General features: G+C 35.2%; 2 protein-coding genes across 2 annotated transcripts in view; one reads left to right on the forward strand and one right to left on the reverse strand.

The window, feature by feature from the left end:
• Positions 1 to 3,323: 3,323 nt before the first annotated feature.
• Positions 3,324 to 5,052, reverse strand: LOC128026986 (microfibril-associated glycoprotein 4). The gene is made up of 6 exons (XM_052614309.1): positions 4,905 to 5,052; positions 4,743 to 4,787; positions 4,453 to 4,659; positions 4,197 to 4,293; positions 3,875 to 4,042; positions 3,324 to 3,693 (listed from the first exon to the last, which is right to left on the reverse strand). The coding sequence occupies exons 2-6, from the start codon at positions 4,758 to 4,760 to the stop codon at positions 3,437 to 3,439; spliced, it is 747 nt and encodes a 248-aa protein (XP_052470269.1). The 5' UTR covers positions 4,761 to 4,787; positions 4,905 to 5,052; the 3' UTR covers positions 3,324 to 3,436.
• Positions 5,053 to 8,277: 3,225 nt separating this feature from the next.
• Positions 8,278 to 14,209, forward strand: part of LOC128026837 (ubiquitin-conjugating enzyme E2 K) — a 6,157-nt gene continuing 225 nt past the window's right edge. The window contains exons 1-7 of the mRNA XM_052614071.1: positions 8,278 to 8,428; positions 10,037 to 10,130; positions 10,317 to 10,375; positions 11,613 to 11,695; positions 11,767 to 11,866; positions 12,533 to 12,661; positions 12,870 to 14,209. The exon at positions 12,870 to 14,209 is cut by the window's right edge and continues 225 nt beyond it. Coding sequence (XP_052470031.1) covers positions 8,357 to 8,428; positions 10,037 to 10,130; positions 10,317 to 10,375; positions 11,613 to 11,695; positions 11,767 to 11,866; positions 12,533 to 12,661; positions 12,870 to 12,944 — 612 coding nt within the window. The 5' untranslated portion in view covers positions 8,278 to 8,356 and the 3' untranslated portion in view covers positions 12,945 to 14,209. The remainder of the gene's footprint in view (positions 8,429 to 10,036; positions 10,131 to 10,316; positions 10,376 to 11,612; positions 11,696 to 11,766; positions 11,867 to 12,532; positions 12,662 to 12,869) is intronic.

Consider the following 14,209-nt stretch of genomic DNA (forward strand, 5'->3'; position numbering starts at 1 on the left):
CATTAATTTTTCACTTTTTCCCACAAATTCCCATCCCAACATGAACCTCCCATATCCCACATCTTTGATCCCCTGAGGAGATATTTGATCAGTAAATCACTAAGCCATAATGAAAGTTAAGGAGGAATTGGTGATTTCCACTCTAAAACGAATTATTCTTCTAGCTACTAATGTTGCATATGTCAAGGCATTTACTTAGTCTTTAGTTATGAATGTCATCACCTGTGACACCAAACAAAGGCATCATTTGGTTAGGGTGAATTCTTAATTTAAATAAGGAGTTTATAATCTCAAAAACTGAAGAAAAAAAATATTGTCTCAGTTCAGGCAGAGCAGAAGCTAAGCAACATGATGAGATACGCATTAATATTTGCAATAATTTTATAAAATATAAAATAGATTTATGTTGCTAGTATTCTAGTTTCAACACAAATATGTCTGAACTGTGTTTCAGGTTTGAAGTGCAAAAATCAGGAGCATGCATATAACTCCAGATCTTCTCTTGATTCCTCCATCTTTCTGGGGTTTTTCAGTACTCTGTGTCTCTCTCGGGCTTGTTGTGTTTGTCTGCGGTTCTTCCCATGTTGATGGAGTTCAGCCTCCTCACACAGAATCAGTCCCTCTAGTGAAGAAACAGAGACACTACAATAACAGTTCTGACCAGGTTTAATTTGCCATCATTAAACTGTATTGTGTTGGCAGTATCTCTGCTGTCTTCTGGTTAATTTTCTAACGTTTTCTTAAGAAGATGCCATTGATTTAAGCAGGTTGCAAAATGGACTGACTTCTCCTTCTGATACAAATGAACAGTGACTCACTGTAAAGATATTCAAGATTCATCACTGATCGCTCGTGCAATGAAGCTGAAGCACAACAATGACTTTGATGATGAATCGAAATCTTCATATCAGATATTCTGAAACACTTCAAATGTTTCATCACAACACTGTGACTTTCCATCCGCCCCTGACCTGAACCTTTACCCTGCTAAGACACGGACAACAGGACATCATCATCAACATCATCTCTGGTGAGGAACATGAGGACAATGTGACTTGTAAACGGCGCTTGATCTGTGCAGATTTCTCTCCTGATTCAGACCAGATGACTTTTTCACCGCAGGAAGCGTTATTATGGATTATAGACTCGTGTGTTAGTTAAAAATGTCTTGATGGATTTATTTCATCTTTTGTCTTCTCCAGATGTTCACTGATGGACTGGAGTGCTGTGGATTATTGTGATGTTTTTATCAGCTGTTTGGACTCTCCTTCTGACGGCACCCATTCACCGCAGATTATCCATTGCTGAGACTGATGCAATGCTACATTTCTTCAAAACTGATGAAGAAACAAACTCATCTTATTCTTGGATGACCTGAGAGTTTACCATGCTTTGTTATTCGTATTCCTAGTTATTTACCAAGCAGCGAATATAGTCTTCCACATTCACAGAAAATAGCTTCAGTGTTGCAGAATAAGGTGGATACTTTCACATGATATGTGCAAGGATGCAAGGAGGCCTTTTTTCTAGAACAGTATAGTTCCACCTTAAAATGATGATTTTGACACTATAGAGATTTAAGGAGGAAAGGCCCGTTCACAGCACAGACATTGAATATTATTGTGTTAGCGTCCACACCAATGCGTGAACATTATGTTTATCTGCTGTCTGTCTCTTTAAATGTTCAAACTCTTTAAAGTCAAGTGGATTCTGATTGGATGTCAATGTTTTTCAAATCTCTTTCTCTGTGGAAGGGAATCTAATGATATCATTCCTTTTCGGGATTAGAATGACTTTTAAAAGACAGTAGTTTTATCGATGTAGCTCTTGTTGTGAAGTGCTGGGAAATTGCAAGGTTTTAAACTCTGCAAAATGATTTTGATTGAGATGTTGTGCAGCTTAAGTTAATTTAAACCCAGAGTACTGCTTTATTGTATAATTTATGTCATATTTTTTAATACGTTAGGAGGCACTGCGGTATCTCCTTCAGTTCTCCTTCACACTGGTTGATTAATGGTTAATTGCACACCTGTGGACTATAAATAAAGTAATTGTTGGGAGTGGGGAAGGATAAGAGCCGTTTTCCTGATAGTGGGCTGTTAAAGACACTTAGAAGCTTAGCTGGATCCTGTGGGGTTCACGGAGGGAAAAGGGATTGTTTAGTGGCATTTGTGAAGAAAACTAGATTTATTGGACCAGAAGTAGACAGTGGGAGAAATCTGGATAGTCTGGAAATTAGGTGGACACCGGCAAGCCTCGGGAAAAACTAAAGCCCAAAGTAGGCCTATAGGCTACTTCAGTTTTTACATGTACGCAAGTGCCCGTCGATTTGTGCATGATGCACTTAATTTATGTCATAATCATCGCGCATTTGCAATAAAAGTAAAGGTTCTGACTGGGGGGGTTTGCAGAAGAACCATTTTTGGTTTGAACCCATAGAACCCATATGGTTTGGTAGACTGCAAAAACAGGCTTTGACTATAAGTAAGAGTTGTTGTTTTTTTTGCATGATAAATGCTTCATTTACAAATTCCCGCGTGATTCTATGAGTCTTTTGTTCTCTGATTCTGCTTGAAAACGATCTTCCCTTGACTTCTCAGTCTTTCTAAGTCTCTAAAGGGTTTTTAGTACTGTGTTTATGATTTATTGGTGTTTAATGTTTATTTCAACTGTTGTGAACCTGCCAGTACAAATAATCAATGACCCAGGAAGGACAGCATTTATTTTACTTAAAGTAATTTATTAAAATATATATATTTTTGGCTTTTATGTTTGTATTGTGTGGTAATTGTTTTATGAAAGCAATAAGGTACTCGAGGTGTGCTGTATGTGAATGATTGCCTATGCAATTTTTAATCTTGTCATTTGATCTGAATATCATCAACTGTTCTAAGTATTTAGACATCTTCACTTTTAGTAAAACCTATAGCGTGCATGAAATCATACATTTGCATTTATAGTGTTTCTGACATACTTTCAATGAAGATATGTGCAATTGCATATGCAAACAGTAAAATGCCTGTATGTAAATATTTTCATAATTCATAAATGAGACCTGTTTAAGTGGTTAATAAAAATAACAACAATAAAATATTTATTTGATAAAGTTTTATTGCTTCAGACCAGATGTTACTCCAGCTGCTGCAGTGCAGAAAAGCACGTAGAAAAAGTTGTGAACCCAGTTTCAACATATTTTTATTTAAGAGGATGGTGGACGTTCTCAAACTCTTATATACTGTATGTATTTGTATACAAGACAACTATTTCACATGTGGGGTTTCTTGACGTTTTAAAATATTTTTCATAATCAAAAGTCAAGGGAATTGTTTGTCACCATATTTTAATAAAATCATGCATGCATAAAAGTCATGGATGTGCACAAGTTGCAGTGAAGCATTAAGGCTATGAAGCACATATAAAGGAAGCAAACCCTGCTCTACTTCACACGTCTGATCTTCATGGTGATGGACTTCAGAGAGTCCCAGCTCTTCTTCCAGTTGTACCAAGTGGCTCCAATATTTGTCACTTTATTATCTTTCTCCCACAGATAGTGACCGGTGGGGTTTGTGTAATAACATTTGTTGTACCAAAATCCTCCTTGATAGTATTTCAAAGCGCAGTTGCCTCCTGAAAGATCTTGGTCTTTGTCAAAGGTGGAGAACTTCATTCCATTATGATAACTCAAAGAATCACCTGCACAAATCAGAAACTTTCATTCTAGAGGCATGTTATATAATAATATATGTATTTTTTATAAGGTTTTAATCATTATGGTTTAAAAATCCTTTTAAAACTAACATTTAATTTGCTTAAATTCTTTATTATAGTCACACATTGGGAAAATGGGAAATGAAATGTCTGTGGTTTGTTTCACCTGCTCCTCCGTCTACAAAGCCGCTCACTTGCAGTTCGTACCCATCAGCCTCAGATCCCACAGAGAAAGAGTTGTACAGAGCGTAAGCCTTCTTCCCATCAAAGTCCTCCACATCTACTCTGAGTTTATACTTGTATCTGCGCGTCAGCTGGTGAATAAACTCTAAACCTGTTAAAAACATGAAATGAAACTGATTTAATAACTTTGATAACAAACATAATCTGCATTTATACTGCAGTCCTGATTAAAACTCTTTGTCTATGATTGTTTGGTCTTTCTCTGTGTTTACTTTTTATCTCCTGAATGTCACAGAAACACTCACCCAGCCAGTATTCACCAGCTTTATTACCAAAATCCCATTTATAACTCTCCCACGGCCTAAAGAAATTCACCTCGCCGTTCATCCGCCTGAGAATCACCTGAAACATTCAGAAATCATTCCACACAATCGTTATTCATCTTACAAGCTTGTTTTGGAACAAATGTAAATTCTGTAGTGTGTTTTCAATAAAAAAGTACAAATAAAAGACCCGAGCGACTATTTGAAAGATAAGAGATAAAGACATTGAGATGCGTACCGCCCACTGTCCTCTGTCGTTTTCTCCACCAGAGACCATCTCACAGTAGATCCGCAGCGGTCCATCTGCTGAGGTGACGATGTACACACCACTGGTACTGTATCCGCATGCATAAACATCAGAGCAGTCTTTGGCAAGAAGACATCTGGATTTGCCATCTTCAGCGCACATCAACACGGGAAACAGCGCAGACAAACACAGCAACACCTGAGAGACACAAACTCAAGATCTGAGTCTGATGATCGACGTCTGACAAGAACACACTCACATTCTCACATTCAGAAACTCACAATCATGTTTGTGAGCATCGCTTCAGATGTCCAGCTCAGGTGCACCTGAAACACAGTTCAGACAAAATCATTTTGTTATGACATGAACATGCATTCTTTCATTTTTTTTTTTTTTCTGAAGAAAGAAACATCATTTTCAAAGTGATCAGAAATCAAACTCACCGTATGAGCAGAGAATCTCAAGAATGTTCAGGCGATGGATGTGTCTTTGAGTATCTCTGATCATTAGCTTCCTCCTTTTTATATGATAAAACAAGTCTTCAAATCTTCAAAAGACAGTTATAGGTTCGATGCCATAAAAGGAAAAGTTTTTGTCCATTTGGCAACCTGCTCTATCATCATCAGAGGAACTGAAAAGGGCATTTATTTCAACATTGATTGCAACAAACCCCTCATGAAACTTTCACCCCAGAATGAACATTTTGTCATCATTTATTTACCATCATGCTGTTTCAAACTTGTATGAGTTTCTTTCTTCTGTGGAACACTAAATAAGATTTTTGGGGAAAATGTTGGTAACCAAACAGTTGTTGGGAGCCTGAGGTGTTTGCTGACTTTCAAAAATGCCATTATCTCAATGTTGGTGACTTGCATTGAACACCACTGCAGTGACATGCTGTTGGTTTGCTGTTGAACAGAAGGTATGAAGCAAATTTGCCCCCAAAACGAGTTACCCTTCCCCCTTCCCCTGCTGATCTGCTGATCATGACTTATTTCGAAAACATAAGTGAAAGTGACAAAACAGTTCATATATGAAAGGGAATGCATGCTTTTGTGAGCGTCTGCATGTAGTTGCAGATAGCATTCCCACCATCCATTGGGGTATTTGGGGGTATAATTAAATATAGTTATTAGTAAAAATATCGAACAGAAAACAACTCTGTGGCAATAGTTTAAAAATAGCCAAATTCCACGGGACAACTGCAGATTTGCCTGTGAAATTTCTCACATCTGCTCAAATTTTGAGAGTGAGTTTAATACATACACAACCAGTCTTTTCACCGTGAAGGCATTCAAACTGCAATGTTTAACACATATATATGGAGCCCATATATTGCTCAATGATAATGTGTGAGAGTACACTCTAAAAAACGCTGGGTTGTTTCAACCTTAATTTAGATCAAATATGCAATAACCTACTGAAGCTGTTGTAACCCAATATTTAACCCAAAGTTGTGTTGAAACAACCCAGCATTTTTTAAAGTGTAAGCTAGAAATGAATTTGAAAAACATACTGTATATAGTTATATGGCCAAGTAAATTGCCAGGTATAGGCTTAGATACAGTATAGTGTAAATATGTAAGTATGTTAACTGAAAAAAAAATATTGTGTCATTTTTATGCTATAGTAGAGTCAACAACTTACATTCAGCACCTTTAATGTTGACTCAATTTCCAGTTTAATTGTTTTTCCGTGGTTATGTGAACATTAAGTTAACATTCCATTTTATCATTTTCCAAACGTTATGGGAATGTTACTTTTGAATGTTCTATGAACGTTCTAAAACAAGTAACATTTAAAAAAAAAAGAAACATGCTTTAAATGTTCAGCTAAAATGATTTGTGAAAGAAACGTTCCATGGACAATGTTTTTTGTGTTTTCATTTATACACATTATTAAAGAGCAGACAACTATGATTAAACATTGTATTATATTTATTGAAGCATTTAGATGAACGTTTGTTCATAACGTTATGAAAACCTTTCCAGAATGTTCCTGTTAGCTGGGTAAACACTAAACTATGCTCTTAAACACCAGAGCAAGTGTTTTCCAATATCCAGCTGAATTCCGAGTAAATATTTCGTGTTTTTATAATAGTGCAATTACTTTTGTTAGGTTACTGCTCATTTCCAATCATTAAACTGTGTGATATATGCTGTGTCTCTGCTGCTTACATACTAATTACTAAAGTTTTCTAAAGATGCCAAGGATTTGAGCGGGTACAAAACTAAATGAAATGATCCAGCTTCTCCTTCAGTAACAGCTGACCCATGACTCACTGAAAAATGATCAAGATAGGTTTACCATCGCTTGATGAACTTGAAGCACAACAATGACTCCACTTCTTCATAACACGCGTTTCGAAATTCTTCTAGTGTCTTGAAATGTTGAAATTTCAGTCAGAATTAACGGCTGAAAATATGTTATAAACACAGCAGACCTAACGAGAGCCATCAACCTGTTCAGTCTCGTGCAAGAGTAAAATAATGTCAGGTATACATCCTATTCAGTCAGTTTAATGATCGTATCTGTGTATCTGTCTACAGCTACTGACAGTAGCGGTTTTAGGCACGGGCAAACCGGGCAGCCGCCCGGGGCGTCATTTTTTCGTGACACATACTGACATCATTTATTATCAAATATGTCTAGTCATTTCTATAAGAATAAATCTTATGCAATGGCATTCTAGAGAAGCAGAAACTGCATCTGTGTACAGAGCAATTTTAGTCCATTTTAATTTGAGTCTGGTGTAGAAGTTTAGAAACTGAAACTGTCTTGCAAAATTAGGTTATAAAAATCATTGTAGGATTATAGTTTTGAAATGTTACAAAAACAATTCTCAGAAGTAAAAATAACATCAGGACGTTCAGAGAATGTTGATCTTAAAACAATCTCTCAGTGTGACGAGAACATTAAACATTAATAAAGTTATAAGAATGTATGAGTTGTAAGAACTTTCCCTGTTAACTGAACAAAGAGGATGTTACCAATAAAATGTAATCAGCATCAACAAAATCTGACGTTTATTTACTCAGCCTGTTTAATGCTGCTCAAATGTGGCAGAAATGCTTTTATACAACAGTTGCATAATGCTAGAAAATTAATGTCGTTTTTAATTACATAAGCCAAGCTTTTGTCCTCTCATTATATTTTAGGGAGTTCATTTCTACATGTCATAAGGGGTTTCAAATCAGAATATTATTTTTTTGTTATGAATCAGGGAATAATTTTGATACATGTCTTCTATAGAGGACAAGCGGCTCTTAATCAGGCATTTTGGGCAAACACAAGAAGAAATTATAGATCAAACATTAGATATTCTTATCTCAAGTTATTACTACACTTCTTTTTCACTATGGTTTGCCACAAGAACACATTAATATGTAAATGTTATGCAATCTATAGATACATTGTATAGAATGGGAAAACCAATTTATGGACATTTGCTCCAACCAATTAAATTACATGCAAAATAAAAAATAATAATAATAATAATAATTAAAAAAAAAATATTTTTGTTTCTTAGTGTAGGCCACCTCTGAGCAGCATTAGACAGTCTGTGTAAAGACCACTAATGCCACTTCATGAAGTTAGGTGTAAATGTTACATTTTTAGTTGCATGAAAAACTAATATGGGAATGCATTAAATGAGCAAAGGGCATAAATGCAATAAATAAGGTTGTGCACGATCATCAGGAGCTAATTCTGATAGTTACACGTCCATAAACTGTACCATATTGCGCGAGCACACACACACTGAGAGAGAGAGAGAGAAAAAGAGAGAGAGGGTGTGTGTGTGTGTGTGTGTGTGTGTGTGTGTGTGTGTGTGTGTGTGTGTGTGTGTGTGTGTGTGTGTGTGTGTGTGTGTGTGTGTGTGTGTGTGTGTGTGTGTATGAACAGCATGGCCAACATCGCGGTCCAGCGGATCAAACGGGAGTTTAAAGAGGTCCTGAAAAGCGAAGAGGTGCGTTTAAACACAGACACACGCGTGTGCGTTTCACATGACAGCTGTCAATCATGCTTTATGACTCACGCACGTGCATTTAATTCATCTAGATGACGGACAGATCAGCTGTGAATCACACACACATGCGGTTGATCCGGATCGAGCCCGCTGCGGCGGTGATTCGGTTCGTGCATTGAGATAATGCAGTTTAATGTGTGCTTGATCTGTGATGGGTGTTTTGGGGGAACACTGTGGGATGTTTGTCCCGTTCAGGCCGAATCGCATTGCTAAACGAGCCCGAACCCGGCGAAAACAATCACATCACATCTTTGAGCTTCAAACGTGCTTAATTAATCGATTTCAGAGTGCTTATTGTGCTAATACATCGATGCGTTGTGTATTCCTGTGTGTTTGTTGTGTTTTTAATAAAAAAACTGTGTGCGAGAGTGTGATTAGCCGCATGCTAACGTTAACTGAAGGCCAGCTAGTGCTTCATAAACACACACATTTACTCCTAAAACATAACATTTCTCATTTAAATACTATTTTCAGGCTCACAACGGTTAATATTTGGGTTAATCTATGTTAGGTTGAAGGGTTTCTTAACTGTTATTGTAGTTTTATCGAGGTTGTGGTCTGATAGTTTAGTATCATCGCGGCGATGATAAAAAAAATAAGAATTATGATTGTACAAACACGCATTTACATTAAGATCATCTGATTAATGTTTGTACTGTGAAGAATACGTGTGATAAAGTACTAATATGTGTGTTGAGAGTTGTCTGAAACTTTTAACATTAAAACTTCAGCACAGATTAATTGAATTCATCATAATCTTCATTAAACACTTACTAAACTCAAATTATAGCTGAAAAAATGGATATAACATACTGAAGTAAGCTGTCAGTGTGATCTGTGAAACCATTACAGCTTTCACCCACAAATAAAGTGTCAAAAAATACCATAGTATTACCTTGGCACAAAAATCAAGACGTTACCTATCAAATGTCAAATAGATGTTTAGAAGAAGTCTTTAAGATGTTTATGGTTTAGAATGAATGTAAAACTGATATCTTAAATATATCTATCAGATGTCTGTACACAGCAGATGCTTTCCAGATCAAGCCATCTTTATCAGACATCTTGCAGGTGTCTGTGTGCTATCTGGCTACCATTGGAAGTTTTAGCTTTTGGGTTTTGGATTTAATTTTGTAGGGTTTTTCCATTTTCCAAACTTTAACCTTGAATTTTGGATTTCCCAACCTTGATTAAATGGCACACGTACATCTGCAAGATGACTGATGAAGATCTCTTCATCTTGAAAGCATTTGTGCAAACATCTGATGGACGTCTTTAACATGTCAGTTTTATATCCATTCTAAATCATAAACATCTTAAAGACATCTTCTAGTTTGACGTCTGATAGGAAACTTCCTGTAGCTGTATTACAGATCTAAAAAAATACATCTTGTAGACATCAGATAGATGTACGTGATATACGTGGTCCAGAATCCAGACTTTCTAGGCATTTTTCTGCTCTCAGTTTGGCTGAATTGTGTGGAATGGTTTTATATTTGGAAAGAGGGTCTCTTGTTGACTTGTTGTCCTGACATTTTATTTTCATAGACGAGTAAAAACCAAATCAAGGTGGATTTAGTGGATGAGAATTTCACAGAACTGAAGGGGGAGATCGCAGGACCACCAGACACACCTTATGAAGGTCAGAGAAAAGATGTTGTTCTGAACACTTCTTTATCTTAGATCTGGGATACGGTTTCTGATATCTACATGCTCTTTAAGAAAATGTATGCCACGCTTGCCAATGTTCAGAATTGAGAAAATGCACTGAAATAGTGCTTTTCTTTTTCTACTTTTGCATGACTTTCTATTCTTTCTTGTTTTGTAGGAGGCAGATATCAACTAGAAATTAAAATTCCAGAGACATATCCATTTAATCCACCAAAGGTGAGTAACGAGACGATGATGAGGTCGATCTGCTGTTACAGACTCTTGCTTAGAAACTTCTGAGGCCGTGTTTAAATGATTTGTGATATCAGAGAGGACTGTTGACTAGCAGCACTGTGTTTGTATAAATATACACATGCAGGACCCTTCGTATCAGTTCAGTAGCCGAAGACAAACTTTATTTCACATCATCTCAGAGAAAACACTTTATATATTATGTATATTACACTTTAGGCCAGTGTTATTTTAGTATCAATCATATAGTTTTAGTTAACGTTTTGAATTGTGTATTTTATTTTTATATTTTCTGTTTTCACTTTCATTTGTTAGTTTTTGTCATTTTGTTTAGTTTTTTTAAAACATCTCTAAAATTATAAATATTTCCTTTTATTTTAGTGTATCAAAACTGAACTTAAATGAGAAGTATTTCATTTTTTTCTCATGAATTTCGTTATTTTTTTAATTTCTATATTGTTTTTTTTATTTATTATTTTTATTTTATTTAGTTTTAATCATTTTAGTACATCAAGTTAAACTAAATGAAAATATAGAAATATTGCCTTTATATATAGTTTTTTTGTGTGTTTTTAAATTGTATTAATTTATTATTTTTTTATATGTCTATATAGTTTAAAAATAATATTGATTAATTTTATTTCATTTTTGTACTTCAAGTTAAACTAAACTTAAATGAGAAATATTACCTTGCATATTTCTGTTGAGTGTTGTTATTCATATATATTTTTTTGTTTATTTAGTATTATTTTAGTACATCAAGTTAAACTAAATGAAAATAAGAGATATTGCCTTGGAAACTAGCTGAAATAAAATAAATATTTTATGTTTATTTCATTTTTACTAACAAAAAAAAAAAAAAAAAAAAAAAAAAATATATATATATATATATATATATATATATATATATATATATATATATATATATATATATATATATATATATATATAATATATGCTTTTTTATGGTTATAGTTGTTATCTATAATGACTGCTTTAGGTGACATGAATGTCTTTACACAGGAATCCTAATTTTTAAAAACAAAACTCACCAAAATTTTGGGTGATTTATGATTTTGATGAATTAAGAATCATGTTGTACTCACATTGTGACTCTCTGAATTGAATCGTGAGTTTCACCTACGTTTGACAAACGTGTCTTTTAACTTTCACTCACAGAATAATTACTGCACTGTATCTTCACACCACTGATGTTTTCCAGGTTCGTTTTATAACGAAGATCTGGCATCCCAACATCAGCTCAGTAACAGGCGCCATATGTTTGGACATCCTGAAGGACCAGTGGTAAGATCTCAGAGTAGAGAAGTGAACGGCGGCGAGCGCTGGAGCCGGAGCTGAAGCTGTGTGTGTTTCAGGGCCGCGGCGATGACCCTCCGAACAGTTTTACTGTCACTACAGGCTCTTCTGGCCGCCGCTGAACCAGATGATCCACAGGACGCTGTAGTTGCCAATCAGGTAGATGTTTTGGGGGAATGTGCAACAAAAACTGGTGGAAAAATGTTGGAACACACTGTTCAAAAAGTTTGGGGTCAGTATTACATTTTTTATTTGAATAAATATTAAGCAAGCGCATATCAAATTGATCAAAAGTGACAGTAAAGACATTAATAATGTTAGAAAACATTTCTACTTCAAATAAATGTTGTTCTTTTGAATTTTCTATATATCTATAAATCCTTAAAATAAAATGCATCACAGTTTCCACAAAAATATTGCACAGCACGACATTAATAATAATAAAAACTGTTTCTTGAGCAGTAAATCATCATATTTTCATGATTTCTGAAGATCATGTGACACTGAAGACTGGAGGAATGATGCTGAAAATACAGCGGAGCATCACAGAAATAAATTACACTTTAACACAGATTCACACAGAAAACAGACGTTTTGAATTTTAATAATATTTCAAATTTTTGATTCAATTAATGCAACTCTGGTGATCAGAAGAGACTAGTTTTTAAAAACATTTAGCATTAATACCATCATTGTTACATATGTATGAATGACATCAGAAAGTTATGTGCTAGAAAAAAAAGATGACAATTATAGAAATAATGACTAGCTAATGTAAATAGCATGTTTTGAGTCTTTTACCAGTCTGTATTTCCTGTGTGGCAGTATAAACAGAACCCAGAGATGTTCAAACAGACGGCTCGACTCTGGTCACATGTTTACGCAGGAGCTCCCGTCTCCAGCCCAGAATACACTCGCAAAATAGACAAGCTCTGCGCCATGGGCTTCGATAAAGTGAGTAATACACACTCATATTTACAGTGCATTTGTATGGAAGCTTGTTTCATAAAAATATGACAATTGTGACTTTTTATCTCACAATTCAAGCTTTTTTTTACTCACAGTTCTGAGTTTACATAAAAGATTTTGCAAAAAAAAAAATTTCTGCTAATTGGAGCAGCACGAAGGGAAAGTAAATGTCTGGATCTTTTCTTCTCCTCAGAACGCAGTAATCGTGGCGTTGTCGTCGAAATCCTGGGACGAGGAGACGGCGACAGAACTCTTGCTTAGCAACTGAGTCCAGCCGGCGGGACCAAGCACCTTATCCGACACAATCCCCAAATCTCCTCCTCCTAAGCTCACACTACCTTCATCTTTCTGTCATCTTTTGCCATTCCTCTGTTTGGATTAGTTCATCTCATGCTGAGAATGCCATCATCTTTATATTGTTTTAAACTTCATTTCTTCAGCAGAAGACGTTTAGCAGAATGTTCACGCTGCTCTTTATATAAGGAACTGGCTGGTGATTTGGCAGTAAAAAACCTCCACCAGCTTTCCTTGTATAATGCAGAATGGTGTGGAAGCTTGTTTCCACCATGTAATAATAATAATAATAATAATAATAATAATAAGTTCTGGTTTTGTTTCTTACAGTTCTGTAAACAAAAGCCAGAATTTATTTTCTCTTGCAATTTATATCCCACAGTTCTGAGTATTTCTCTGAATTTATGTTGCAATTCTGAGTTTCTGTCTCATAATTCTGAATTTGTGTCCAAGAATTCCTAGTTTATATCTTACAATTCTTATTTTTTTCCCTTGAATTTTGAATTTATATCCCATAATTTTGGGTTAATGTCTCAAAATGCTGTTTATCTCACAATTCTGACTATTCTCCCTCTGAATTCTGAGTTTTTATTTTGCAGTTCCAAGTTTATCTCATAATGCTGAGTTTGTGTCCCAGAATTCCTAGTTTATATCTCACAATTCTTAATTTTTCTCTTACAATTCTGACTTTTTCTCTATAAATTCTGAGTTTTAATTTTTCAATTCTGAGTTTGTCTCATAATTCTGAGTGTATATTTCTCAATTCTTAGCTTTTGACTCAGAATTTGACTTATTCTCAGAACTACAAGTTTCTTTCTTGCGATTCTGAGAAAAAACAAAAGGTATAAATTGTGATACAAACTCAGATTTGTGAGGAAAAACTGAGAATTGTGAGATAAAAAGTCACAATTACCTTTTTATATAAATGATCATTTTTATATTCCATAGAGGAAACAGGCTTCCATAGGTTTGAAACAAAATGAGATTGAGTAAAATTTACATTTTCATTCAACTGACCATTTTTCACCTCTCTTTTTATTTGTTTACTTCTTTTGGTTTGGATGTGCCTTTTCTCTCTGTCTTTTAATCATCATCTTCATCATCTCCCTCAGATTGGTCCAGCAGTCTGACTCTAGCCCCGCCCCCTCATGCACATGTCCAATCAGCACTGTGGTCGTTTTCCCTCCCGCTCAATCATTGGCCCTTTTATCTGGAAAACATTAGGGTTGCATTTATAAA

The sequence above is a fragment of the Carassius gibelio genome, chromosome A14 (assembly GCF_023724105.1).
Source record: "Carassius gibelio isolate Cgi1373 ecotype wild population from Czech Republic chromosome A14, carGib1.2-hapl.c, whole genome shotgun sequence".
Classification (NCBI taxonomy): domain Eukaryota; kingdom Metazoa; phylum Chordata; class Actinopteri; order Cypriniformes; family Cyprinidae; genus Carassius; species Carassius gibelio.